At 43.7% G+C, this 13,154-nt stretch overlaps 1 protein-coding gene across 1 annotated transcript in view; it reads left to right on the plus strand.

Moving 5' to 3' along the window:
- LOC139410146 (potassium/sodium hyperpolarization-activated cyclic nucleotide-gated channel 2-like) overlaps positions 1–13,154 on the plus strand; it is a 68,713-nt gene that overhangs the window by 20,579 nt on the left and 34,980 nt on the right. The window contains exon 4 of the mRNA XM_071155589.1: positions 6,350–6,568. Coding sequence (XP_071011690.1) covers positions 6,350–6,568 — 219 coding nt within the window. The remainder of the gene's footprint in view (positions 1–6,349; positions 6,569–13,154) is intronic.

Below are 13,154 nucleotides of genomic sequence, written 5' to 3' on the forward strand. Positions count from 1 at the left end.
GATCATTCAGAGATCCTCACTGAACTTCTGGAGAGAGTTTGCTGCACTGAAAGTAAAGGGGCTGAATAATTTTGCACGCCCAATTTTTCAGTTTTTGATTTGTTAAAAAAGTTTGAAATATCCAATAAATGTCGTTCCACTTCATGATTGTGTCCCACTTGTTGTTGATTCTTCACAAAAAAATACAGTTTTATATCTTTATGTTTGAAGCCTGAAATGTGGCAAAAGGTCGCAAAGTTCAAGGGGGCCGAATACTTTCGCAAGGCACTGTATATTTCACATTTATTTAACCAGGTAAGCCAGTTGTAAATAAGTTCTCATTTACAACTGCGACCTGGCCAAGATAAAGCAAAGCAGTGCGACACAAACAACAACACAGAGTTACACATGGAATATCCCTTTACGCATGGTGAAGTTATTTGTTAGGCTTTGAATGGTGTATCCATACACCCAGTCTCTAAAGATACAGGCATCCTTCCTAACTACGTTGCCGGAGAGAAAGGAAACCACTCAGGGATTTTACAATCAAGACAATGGGGATTTTAAAACAGTTAAGAGTTTAATGGTTGTGATATGGGAAAACTGAGGATGGATCAACAACATTGTAGTTACCTCAAAATACGAACCTAAATGACAGAGTTTGGGCCAAACCAACACAACACATCACTGAGTACCACTCTTCATATTTTCAAGCATGGTGGTGGCTGCATCATGTTATGGATATGCTTCTCATCGGCAAGGAATAGGGATATTTTTTAGGATAAAATGAAACGGAATTGAGCTAAGAAGAGTTAAACCTAAAACTCAAGGCCAAATCTAAATTGGAGTTGCTTACCAAGACGAGACCTAGTTACTTACATTTTTGTCTTAAATTGGCGTGAAAATCGATGGCAAGACTTAAAAATGGCTGTCTAGCAATGATCAACAACCAACTTGACAGAGTTTAAGGAATCAAAAAAAAGTGCAAATATTGTACGATCCAGGGGTGCAAATTTCTTAGAAACTTACCCAGAAGACTCACATCTATAATCACTGCCAAATGTAATTCTAACATATATTTTCTCAGGGGATTGAATACTTATCGAATCAAGATATATTAGTGTTTTATTTGACACAATAAAAAAATAAAAAAATGTTAGGATTTTTCTTCCACTTTGACATGACATAGTATGTTGTGTAGATCGTTGGCCAACAATGACAATGAAATCCATCATAATCCCCCTTTGTAACACAACACAATGTGGAAAAAGTCAAGTGGTGTGAATACTTTCTGAAGGCACTGTATGTGCGCGCGCACACACACATGCACACACACAGAGCCACAGGAAATACCCTTGTTTCAATGGCTAATAAGGATATCCTCCATTTATTAAATGACTGAATCCATTAGAGTGGCTCAGCATCTCAACCCTCCTATCATGCCTACCCATGGCCCTTAGGGATGGTAAAGATGGCTGTACCAGTTTAGGCATCTGACATGGTGAATGTAGCTGAAGAAAGAGCCTTTTACTCAGCTCTCACTGTTATCCATCTATGAAGGCAGGCCACTCAGAGGTTAAACGTAAGCTCCGAGGCACAGCGCAGAAGTGTGGGAGCAATAGTGACAAAAAGTCCACAGACACACACACACACACACACACACGCCTGCACACACATACACATGCATATACGTACACACACACCACGACCCCTCCTCCCTTCTCCTTCCACATCTTACCTCCCTCCAGGATCTTGGAACAAATCTGCGTTTATCTCTGATTATGCCATCATAGATCATGCACAACCCATACTGCATGAGTGCTCCTCTCTGTAAATGGATTATGTACAATTAGGCTTTGCCCCTGTTCCTTTAGCTGGGGAATGACTAATGCAATGGATGGGGGAGATTATCCTCTGTATTGCTGCTGAATTGTGAATAACAAAACAGAGCTCAGTGGCGTGCATCATGTAGTGAAAGGTGTAGAGTTTGATCCTAAGTGACGGTTGCACACTAGACTGGGGGATTTGATTTTCTCTAGCATTTGCAACTTCTCCTTGGCAGAGAATGTTGGGTTGTAGCCTGCTTCAATGGAGCTGTGGTGTGTATTCCACACTATCCCTCAGAGCCAATACCTTATGAGCTGGGTCACCCATTGTCATTGTAATGGGTTATTTTTAGTGGAAAGTGTATGCCTATATCATATCGGTGTGAGAATCAGAGTACAGAACAGAGATGATTCACCTGCTCCTGTCTAAACACCAGGCTGTCTGTTGACGTTATTGCTGTGGGGATTGGGGACTATGTTTCATCATTTGATCACAAATCTGAGCTCCCGTACCTGTAGGATGGATGCATGTTCTAATAGATTAGCATTTCTGTCAACTCCCTGTCGCTATGGAAGCAGTAATGGCGCGGTGCGACACACACAGGCACACATACACACACAGGCACACATACACACACAGTGCAGTGGGTAAAATATGGTATTGTCCTACCGAGACAGAGAAAATGGATGTGTCAGTACTGTGGAGGATGTTCAGTCATCTGCACTGGGGATTGGGTCTTTAGATCACAGGTGATGTGTGTGTGTGTGTGTGTGTGTGTGTGTGCTGTGCTCAGTTCCTCAAACTCGGGGTGCAGTGAGGCAGCATAGAGACGTTAGTATAAAAGCCTGGGTGAACATTGTAAATTCAGATAAGCTACTGCAAGCAGGCCGAGCCAGAGCAGCTAGCTACATCTCCCTGTCACATTTCTTAAAGGCATGACTTTATCTGAATGTATTCCTTTTTCATCCATGTTGGACAGTTTCTCTGGTTCTGACAGAGTTATTGTAGCTACCTGCACATATCAGTCAAACAGGCCTGGTGGTAGGGAGTATACATATCCAGGCTGTATCACATCCGGCCGTGAGAGTCCCATAGGGCGGCACATAATTGGCTCAGTTTCGTCCGGGTTTGGCCGGGGTAGGCCGTCATTGTAAATTATAATTTTTTCTTAACTGACTTGCCTAGTTAAATAAAGGTTAATATATATACAGTGCCTTGCGAAAGTATTCGGCCCCCTTGAACTTTGCGACCTTTTGCCACATTTCAGGCTTCAAACACAAAGATATAAAACTGTATTTTTTTGTGAAGAATCAACAACAAGTGGGACACAATCATGAAGTGGAACGACATTTATTGGATATTTCAAACTTTTTTAACAAATCAAAAACTGAAAAATTGGGCGTGCAAAATTATTCAGCCCCTTTACTTTCAGTGCAGCAAACTCTCTCCAGAAGTTCAGTGAGGATCTCTGAATGATCCAATGTTGACCTAAATGACTAATGATGATAAATACAATCCACCTGTGTGTAATCAAGTCTCCGTATAAATGCACCTGCACTGTGATAGTCTCAGAGGTCCGTCAAAAGCGCAGAGAGCATCATGAAGAACAAGGAACACACCAGGCAGGTCCGAGATACTGTTGTGAAGAAGTTTAAAGCCGGATTTGGATACAAAAAGATTTCCCAAGCTTTAAACATCCCAAGGAGCACTGTGCAAGCGATAATATTGAAATGGAAGGAGTATCAGACCACTGCAAATCTACCAAGACCTGGCCGTCCCTCTAAACTTTCAGCTCATACAAGGAGAAGACTGATCAGAGATGCAGCCAAGAGGCCCATGATCACTCTGGATAAACTGCAGAGATCTACAGCTGAGGTGGGAGACTCTGTCCATAGGACAACAACCAGTCGTATATTGCACAAATCTGGCCTTTATGGAAGAGTTGCAAGAAGAAAGCCATTTCTTAAAGATATCCATAAAAAGTGTTGTTTAAAGTTTGCCACAAGCCACCTGGGAGACACACCAAACATGTGGAAGAAGGTGCTCTGGTCAGATGAAACCAAAATTGAACTTTTTGGCAACAATGCAAAACGTTATGTTTGGCGTAAAAGCAACACAGCTGAACACCCCATCCCCACTGTCAAACATGGTGGTCATCATGGTTTGGGCCTGCTTTTCTTCAGCAGGGACAGGGAAGATGGTTAAAATTGATGGGAAGATGGATGGAGCCAAATACAGGACCATTCTGGAAGAAAACCTGATGGAGTCTGCAAAAGACCTGAGACTGGGACAGAGATTTGTCTTCCAATAAGACAATGATCCAAAACATAAAGCAAAATCTACAATGGAATGGTTCAAAAATAAACATATCCAAGTGTTAGAATGGCCAAGTCAAAGTCCAGACCTGAATCCAATCGAGAATCTGTGGAAAGAACTGAAAACTGCTGTTCACAAATGCTCTCCATCCAACCTCACTGAGCTCGAGCTGTTTTGCAAGGAGGAATGGTAAAAAAATTCAGTCTCTCGATGTGCAAAACTGATAGAGACATACCCCAAGCGACTTACAGCTGTAATCGCAGCAAAAGGTGGCGCTACAAAGTATTAACTTAAGGGGGCTGAATAATTTTGCACGCCCAATTTTTCAGTTTTTGATTTTTAAAAAAGTTTGAAATATCCAATAAATGTCGTTCCACTTCATGATTGTGTCCCACTTGTTGTTGATTCTTCACAAAAAAATACAGTTTTATATCTTTGTTTGAAGCCTGAAATGTGGCAAAAGGTCGCAAAGTTCAAGGGGGCCGAATACTTTCGCAAGGCACTGTATATATATATATATATATATATATTTCATCAGACAATATTTCAGCTCAGTCTTGAGACCACAGTCCACAATAGTGAACATTCGCTGCTAATTCTGTCCTATTGGATGGGTGCGTGTGTTTGTGTGTGTGTGTGTGTGCTATTTCCGGCTCAGAGTTTGGAACTCAAGGTGACGGGTTGCTGCTGCTGTTTGCCTGGCGGGCATGCTCTGTAGGCAGCATGCTGATAGACCAGGGGGACAGAGAGAGAAAGAGAGAGAGAGAGAATAAAGCGATGCAGCTCTGCCTCTATTGCACACCCAAGGTATTGGGACCAGGTCTGAGGTTAAAGCTGCCCCTAGCAAAGAGAGAGAGAGGGAGGTTCCATATGAGGACACACAAATACATCTCTGCTTTGGCTCTTTACTGGCAGTCCCTCCTCAGTGCTGACTGCTGAGTGCTCCCAAGATCTCATCTCATCTCATCCCCATGCAATTCCACACAGTACCTATCTGTCCTCTTCCATTATTCCTTTCCATCCAATTCGCTCTGTCACATTTCAAAACAATCTGATGGTGCCTCGCACTCATTTCTCCTGATTTCCACCCCAACTCCTCTCCCAACTAAAGCATTTTGAATTGAATGCAAATGGAGTTCAAAGAAATTCAAAACAGATACAATCCGATCCAGAAGGAGTCAACCGTTGATAGTGGAGACTGCTCTGTTCGGCTCGGCTCTCTACGGCATGCAGATAGCCGATCCAGAAGGAGTCAACCGTTGATAGTGGAGACTGCTCTGTTTGGCTCGGCTCTCTACGGCATGCAGATAGCCGATCCAGAAGAAGTCAACCGTTGATAGTGGAGACTGCTCTGTTCGGCTCGGCTCTCTACGGCATGTAGATAGCCGATCCAGAAGGAGTCAACCGTTGATAGTGGAGACTGCTCTGTTCGGCTCGGCTCTCTATGGCATGCAGATAGCTCTGTAAAGCATGTTTTTTCAAATGTCTGTACTTAATGTTTTCATGTTTATATGTTCACCTGCCAGGGGACTGCAGATGTAAATGTCTGCTAAAGCTGGTGCAACGGATCACTTCTCTTACTCTGAGACGTATGTTTTGTTGTACATTGTACCTGCCAAATAAACGGAATAACTAATACCGCCAGGCCAGTCTAACTCTGAACCAAAAGCACTGTAGATGGCAGAGGAGAAGATTAACAGTGACATTTCCCTGGATGAGCAAACCTGTAGCCAGGCAGCGTTTCTCAGTCAGTGTTGCTGTTTACGGCTGAGTAGACAGTGTTTATAATGACTCTAACATGACTAGTCTCACTGTATACACAAATCAAAGGCAAAACAAACCAAAGTGGAGGAGGCAGACGTAATGGCTCCTCATTAGAGCCCAGTCTGAAGAGGCCTTCTATACCTGAGTCAACAACACTATGGTGGAGTGATTAGGCCTTCAACAAGCAGCAAGCTAGTACAATGGAGCCAAACTCCTTACCTACTCCAGAGGAGAGATCTCAGCTTTCTTCCAGGAACTTTCTCATATCCCCCCCCCCTCTCTCTTTCTCTCTCTCTCTTTCTCTCTCTTTTTAAAGGCTTTCTATTTTAGACTTTTAGGTTGGTATCATAGTCATGTTTTTTTGTACAGTGAGATTGAAAATGTGGTTTTAATGCAATGTTATTCTTTCTATATAATATCCTTTTTTGTAACAGAAACCCTGTTGTTTTCTCTCTCCCAACAGAACGACTCGTGGAGCGAGCTGTACTCCTTTGCCCTGTTCAAGGCCATGAGTCACATGCTGTGTATCGGTTACGGGCGCCAAGCCCCAGAGAGCATGTCTGATATCTGGCTGACCATGCTCAGTATGATCGTGGGCGCCACCTGCTATGCCATGTTCATTGGCCATGCCACCGCCCTCATCCAGTCCCTGGACTCATCCCGACGCCAGTACCAGGAGAAGGTAAGACCGCCGTCGATGAGGACCAAGCCATGTGACCAGGAGAAACTCAGAGCCGTAGACATAGGTTATTAGTACGGCCTAGAGTTTTCCCTGGTCAAGTCACATAGTCAGGAAAATCCCTGTCCCTACCGGCATCCACCAGTCTGTGTCGTCAGATCAAAGCATGTGGTCAAGTCTCTTAAGAAGGAGAACACTGCTCTATAAGGACATTGCAGCTGAGTCTCCATAGAGTTCTTAGATACTGGGTGATCTGGTGGAGTATTATTCAGTCTGTCAGCAGCATGTCCCCCTGGCCTGCAATCATTTGCCAGGCTTTGTTGTCTAATTGCAGCATCTGGCTAATGTTGAGAACAGAGGAGAACAGTGCCTCTGACTCCGCTTCTGTCATCTACTGTTTGGCTTCTCTTCAAGACCTGAGACAGGATTCCATCCTGTCTCTAGTTTCTGTCCCTCTGTCTCAGTCTCCAATACCTTTTTGATATTATCTTGGAGAGATAATCATCCTGTTTTCTGGTTCACAATACTAGGGAGCGACGAGGGGAAATTGTGTGCTTGAAACAGAATGAATTTGCATTTGAATGAGGGATTATATAAACCAAGTCTCCGATCAGATAACATTAAGTCGGCTAGTACAGTAAGATAAAAGTTAGACTAAATTCACAGGAAAGGGTTTCCCTGAACCAATTTGACATGATCTGTATCCACTGCATACTATCATTCATACACAAGTGCACCCGCTGTAAGTAATTTCCCCTGCATGGGATAATGAATACAAACGTTCAATAGAGATGTGCTTCTCCCTATTCCTTACTCCCTAGTGATGGAGATGCAACAGTTAGTGCTATGTAGCAATTTGTACCTACTCTGTAACTACACTACCTCTTTATGTAACTTCTCAAAAACATACATTTAGGCCACTTAATGTAGAGTGAAACCACACTCTCTGTTCCCTAGCTAAATATATGCCCATTACATTATCTCAGGACTGTTCGGACCGGTTACAACAAGTATGCTCCTGACACAGCACATCAATCCCTACTACTCCCTACTCGGTGACCGAGATGGAGAGAGAGAGAGATCTCTAGCTGAAGAGATGCACACGCCTCCTATCACAGGAAGAGCACGTAAAGCCAGGAAGGCCCCGTTATTCCTGGAACTGCTCTCTCTCTCATGCTCCCCTTCTTCCCTAATGTCAGAACTAACGATGTGACTACCGTGATCCAGCGAAGACAGCTCATCACATCTAGATCTTCCTCAGGCCATCACTCATGAGGGTGTTTTATTCATCATCAGCTACTTGAGATACAGTATACTGGGATACACACTGAGGCAGGCATCCAATTACACAGTGATAATGGCACAATGAGTCTGAACTCTCGCCTCCGATCCCCACAAAAGTGTTTCTTTGTACAGGGTAGTGTAAACACAGGCGTCAGTGCGTGGTCGTATTGACAGCGCAGTGTAAAAAGTTAGCCGTGGTTTCTGTGTTGAAACAGATTAGTCATGATACACTATATATACAAAAGTATATGGACACCCGTTCAAATGAGTGGATTCGGCTATTTCAGCCTCACCCGTTGTGTATAAAATCTAGCACATGGCCATGCAATCCCCATAGACAACATTGGATGTAGAATGGCCTTACTGATGAGCTCAGTGACTTTCACCGTGGCACCGTCATAGGATGCCACCTTTCCAAAAAGTCAGTTCGGCAAATTTCTGCCCTGCTAGAGTTGCCCCGGTCAACTGTAAGTGCTGTTATTGTGAAGAGGAAAAGTCTAGGAGCAACAACGGCTAAGCAGCAAGGTGGTAGGCCATATAATCTCACAGAACGGGCCCACCAAGTGTTGAAGTGCGTAAAAATCGTATGTCCTCGGTTGCAACACTCACTACCGAGTTCCAAACTGCCTCTGGAAGCAATGCCAGCGCAATAATTGTTCGTCGGGAGCTTCATGAAATGGGTTTCCATGGTTGAGTAGCTACACACAAGCCTAATATCACCATGCGCAATGTGAAGCATCAGCTGGAGTGGGGTAAAGCTCTCTGGACTCTGGAGCAGTGGAAATGCGTTCTCTGGAGTGATGAAACACGCTTCACCATCTGGCTTTCCGACGGACGAATCTGGGTTTGGCGGATGCCAGGAAAATGCTACCTGTCCGAATGCATAGTGCCAATTGGAATGTTTGGTGGAGGAGGAATAATGGTCTGGGGCTGTTTTTTCATGGTTCGGGCTAGGCCTCTTGGTTCCAGTGAAGGGAAATGTTAACGCTATAGCATACAATGACATTCTAGATGATTCTGTGCTTCCAACTTTGTGGCAACAGTTTGGGGAAGTCCCTTTCCTGTTTCAGCATGACACTGTCCCCATGCACAAAGCGATGTCCGCACAGAAATGGTTTGTCGAAATCGGTGTGGATGAATCACCTTTGGGATGAATTGGAACGCCGACTGCGAGCCAGGTCTAATCCCCCAACATCAGTGCCCGACCTCACTAATACTCTTGTGGATGAATGGAAGCAAGTCCCTGCAGCAATGTTCCAACATCTAGTGGAAAGCCTTCCCAGAAGAGTGGAGGCTGTTATAGCAGCAAAGGGGGGCCCCAACTCCTTATTAATGCCTATGATTTTGGACGAGCAGGTGTCCACATACTCTTGGTGATGTAGTGTACTTCTGACACCGAGAAAATCCACTTTTACGTTGAGAGAAGGTATTGTCATTGTTTGCAATGTCCACACTGTTAGACAATGCGTAGGCTACTGATTTATCAGAGTGTGGCGTCTGGGCCTTAGGCGGTCAGAGTTTCTGTTTCTCATTAGACATTCAGCAGCTCATTCTCAATGGCTCTCTAAAGGTACACATTGTCCCTCTCCATGTATCTCACCCGGTCACACATTCCATGTACACTCTTAGAAAAAAAAGTTCCAAAAGAGTTCTTCAGCTGTTCCCATAGGAGAACCCTCTGGGGAAAGGATTCCACACGCACGCATGCACGCACGCACACGCATGTCTGCTGGGTTTTCTCACATAGGAGACAAGGAATACCATCAACCTGTGTCTTAATCGTCTGATGGTGTTGAGTAGAGGACACAGATACACAGTCGTAACGTGTCTGTCTCTCATATTGAGGACAGTGTGGCAACAGATGAAGCAGCAGCAGCATGTCCCTGTGTCCTCTCTTCCTCTGAGGTGACACAACCCCCCCCCCCCCCCCCCCCAACATCCCTCTCTCACCTCCCGCCGTCTTTGACATCTAACTGGGTGAAACATCATCTGCCAGAGGACACAGCGTGCAAGTGGCCCCGCCGCCCAGATCTTTAGGCTTTATGTAACTGTTACTACTGTCCTTCTCCTCAGCAACGCTGCTGAATAGGCTCTGAAGAAAGATGTGACCCAAGGGGCCTCTAGGGCAGAACAGTTCTCCACTGGGGTCCAGTCAACCTACTGTCTTCGTTGACTCAGCACAACCCCTGTGGTCTCTCTGGTATATGAGTCAATATTTCCATAGTGTGATTGGTATTTATTTGCTTCTTGTGAAAGCTCATTGGAATAAGACAAATCAAAAGAAAATCCTATGGAATGTGTAATGGGAAATGATGGTGTAGAAACACTTGTACAGTGGTTCCTCCTTTAATAGTTGCGAGCTTACACCATGGGACTTAGAGGTAATTTGTGGTTTAGTACGTTACCCTGCATCACCACTTCATTGCTCCAGACCAGCGCAAGGGGGGAGTTAAAGCACTGATTATGATTTTGGGTCCTACTGAGTCTCTAACGGACTATGAATCGGCAACATAAACCTAAATAGAAACTGATAATTGTGCACGACTTCAGTATTACTTACTAAAACTGTTGTTACACTAAGGTTTTTATTATTTTATTTTGTTAGGATTATTTTGCTCTTACTGTAGCACAACGCCTGAGTGGTGCAACGGTCTAAGAAGCTGTGTTGCTATAGATGCTGGTTCAATACCCCTGCCAGCCTCAACTGGGAGACCCATGAGATGACTGTAGGTTTTTGGTTTTTCTCCCTCTAAAAACAGAAATAAATCATTCTAAATAACAAACTGGATTTATTTATAAATTAGTAACAATGTCTCACCCCACCGTAGGCGACATGAATCTCACTAGTGTTGAGTAACGTGCTGTTAAAAGTGGTGTAGGTCTTATTTATTTAAAGAGCATATTGAAGTTCGAAGCAAAAGCCTACAACTATTTTAGCACCGTTTCGTGCTGCTCTGAGACAAGCATGGGGACTGGTCGGGATAAATCAATGAGATTTTTATTTTCACTGAATCTCCATTTGGGTTTTTGGTTAGACTAGAATTAGAAAATTAGGGTGCAGATGTTATGCTCTTAGTTAAGAACAGGGACAGCCTACTCCTTCCTCCCCATTGGGGAATTGAACCCCGGTCTCCCTTGTGCCCTGCCCACACGACACAGGGATTTAGCTAAGTAGCCCAGTACTGTACTCCCGACCGTCATATTGTACAGCGCCAGATTTTCCGTTCCATCCTAACGGAAACCCTGAGGGTTTTTAATTTTTCTTGGAATAGAAACATAATATTCATCAAATTAATTAAATTAAGCAAGTAACAGTCAAAAGTTTGGACACACCTACTCATTCCAGGGTTCTTTATTGTTACTATTTTCTACATTGTAGAATAATAGTGGAGACATCACAACTATGAAATAAGACATATGGAATCAGTTAAGAACAAATTCTTATTTACAAGGACAGCCTACTCCTTCCTCCTCGTCGGGGAATTGAACCCCAGTTTCCCGCGTGCCCACGTTCTCTAGTACAGCCATTATTGAAGGCTATCAAATGCTTCTCAAAGATGCCCTCTGCTGGTCAAACTAGCACTAACGAACATTAATGGTACCAGTGGTTTAAACTTAAATAACGTGCCATAGAATTCTGCCGCAACATGCAAGCTGTGCCACAGTACACTGCAACTTTTAAAGTGTTAGTTCACTGTGTTAGCTCATGTATATGACTTTGTCCCTATTCAGGTCCCCCTTGTCCTTCCTTTTGAGCAGCATGCTTCATTGGGGGTGTAGCACGAGTCCATGACTCTTACATTCCCGGCTCGTTGAGTTTTATAGGATCCTGCTTAAAACTTCTTATGGCTTGGGGGCAGAGTTTCGGTGTCTGGATGAGAAGCGTGCCCAAAGTAAACTGCCTGTTACTCAGGCCCATAAGCTAGGATATGCATATAATTGGTAGATTTGGATAGAAAACACTCTAAAGTTTCCAAAACTGTTAAAAAATGGCGGTGAGTATAACAGAACTGATATGGCAGGTGAAAACCTGAGGACAATCCATCCAGGTAGTGTTTTTTTTTGTTGATGTGGGTATTTTTAATTGAAATCCTATAGAGTATCTAATGGGTTAGGACCCAGATTGCAGTTCCTATGGCTTCCACTAGATGTTAACAGTCTTTAGACATTGTTTCAGGCTTGTTTTCTGAAAAATGACGAAGAATGAGACCTTTCTGTCAGTGGACTGTAGAATCATGCAGCACTGGTTAGCACGCGTGACCGAGTGCGCGCCCTTCTTTGCTTTTCCTTTCTATTGAATACGCTATTGTTCGGTTTAAATATATTATTGATTATTTAGACAATTGACAACCTGAATATTAATTATAAACATCGTTTGACATGTTTCAACGAACTTTACCGGTACTATTAGGATGTATTCATCTGCATGTTTTGACCGCCTTTGAGCCAGTCGATTACTGAACAAAAAGCGGCAAGAGAGTTTTGGGGATATAAAGAGGGACTTTATCGAACAAAAGAAGTTCATCTTTAAACCGATGTATAACACTTGTATTTTTTATGAATGTTTATTATGACACTTTCTGTATTTTGAATTTGGAGCTCTGCAATTTCACCGGATGTTGTCGAGGTGGGTCGCTAGCGGAACGCCTGCGCCAGAAAGGTTAAGCTAAGTCAGTTCTGATGTGATCCACCTTTGACACCCCCTCTCCACACATCCACACACAAGTCATTGAGCCCCACCTCGTCCTACCTGCCTACGGCATCCTGTGTTAGTTCAAGGGACAATTTAATTTCCTCCTCTGGTTCTGTGGCAGCTCCCACTCCTAATGACAGCCATGCATCATGCCAGTACGTACGCCACAGACCAGTGGCTTTATGTCCTATAAAATATATAAAGGAACTCTGAACTCTTCCTCCCCTAAGTCTACAGGCTGACGGGAACAGATTGGATTTCAGAAAATGTAATGCATCTTTATATAAGTGCAGGAAGAGATATAGCCCCGGCTCTGCCTGTATCTCTGCTCTGAGCCTAATTTCATAAGATGGACAGTGGGACAGAAATATGACCTTGGAGGACAAGCTGTATTGTAGCAGACATGGAGGGTCACATGTCAGTGGAGCTTTAAAGAACTACACTTTCTGTCTGACTTCTAGTGAAGCGGAATATCCAATGCAATAACTATTGTATAACTGACTCTCCACAGACTCACATAGGTGTCTGTCTTACACAGGTATTGTATGGGGGGGGGGGGGGGGGGTCTTTGTCTTTAAACACAGAACATACAGTCAGTGCACTATGTGTGTG

The sequence above is a fragment of the Oncorhynchus clarkii genome, chromosome 5 (genome assembly GCF_045791955.1).
Source record: "Oncorhynchus clarkii lewisi isolate Uvic-CL-2024 chromosome 5, UVic_Ocla_1.0, whole genome shotgun sequence".
Classification (NCBI taxonomy): domain Eukaryota; kingdom Metazoa; phylum Chordata; class Actinopteri; order Salmoniformes; family Salmonidae; genus Oncorhynchus; species Oncorhynchus clarkii.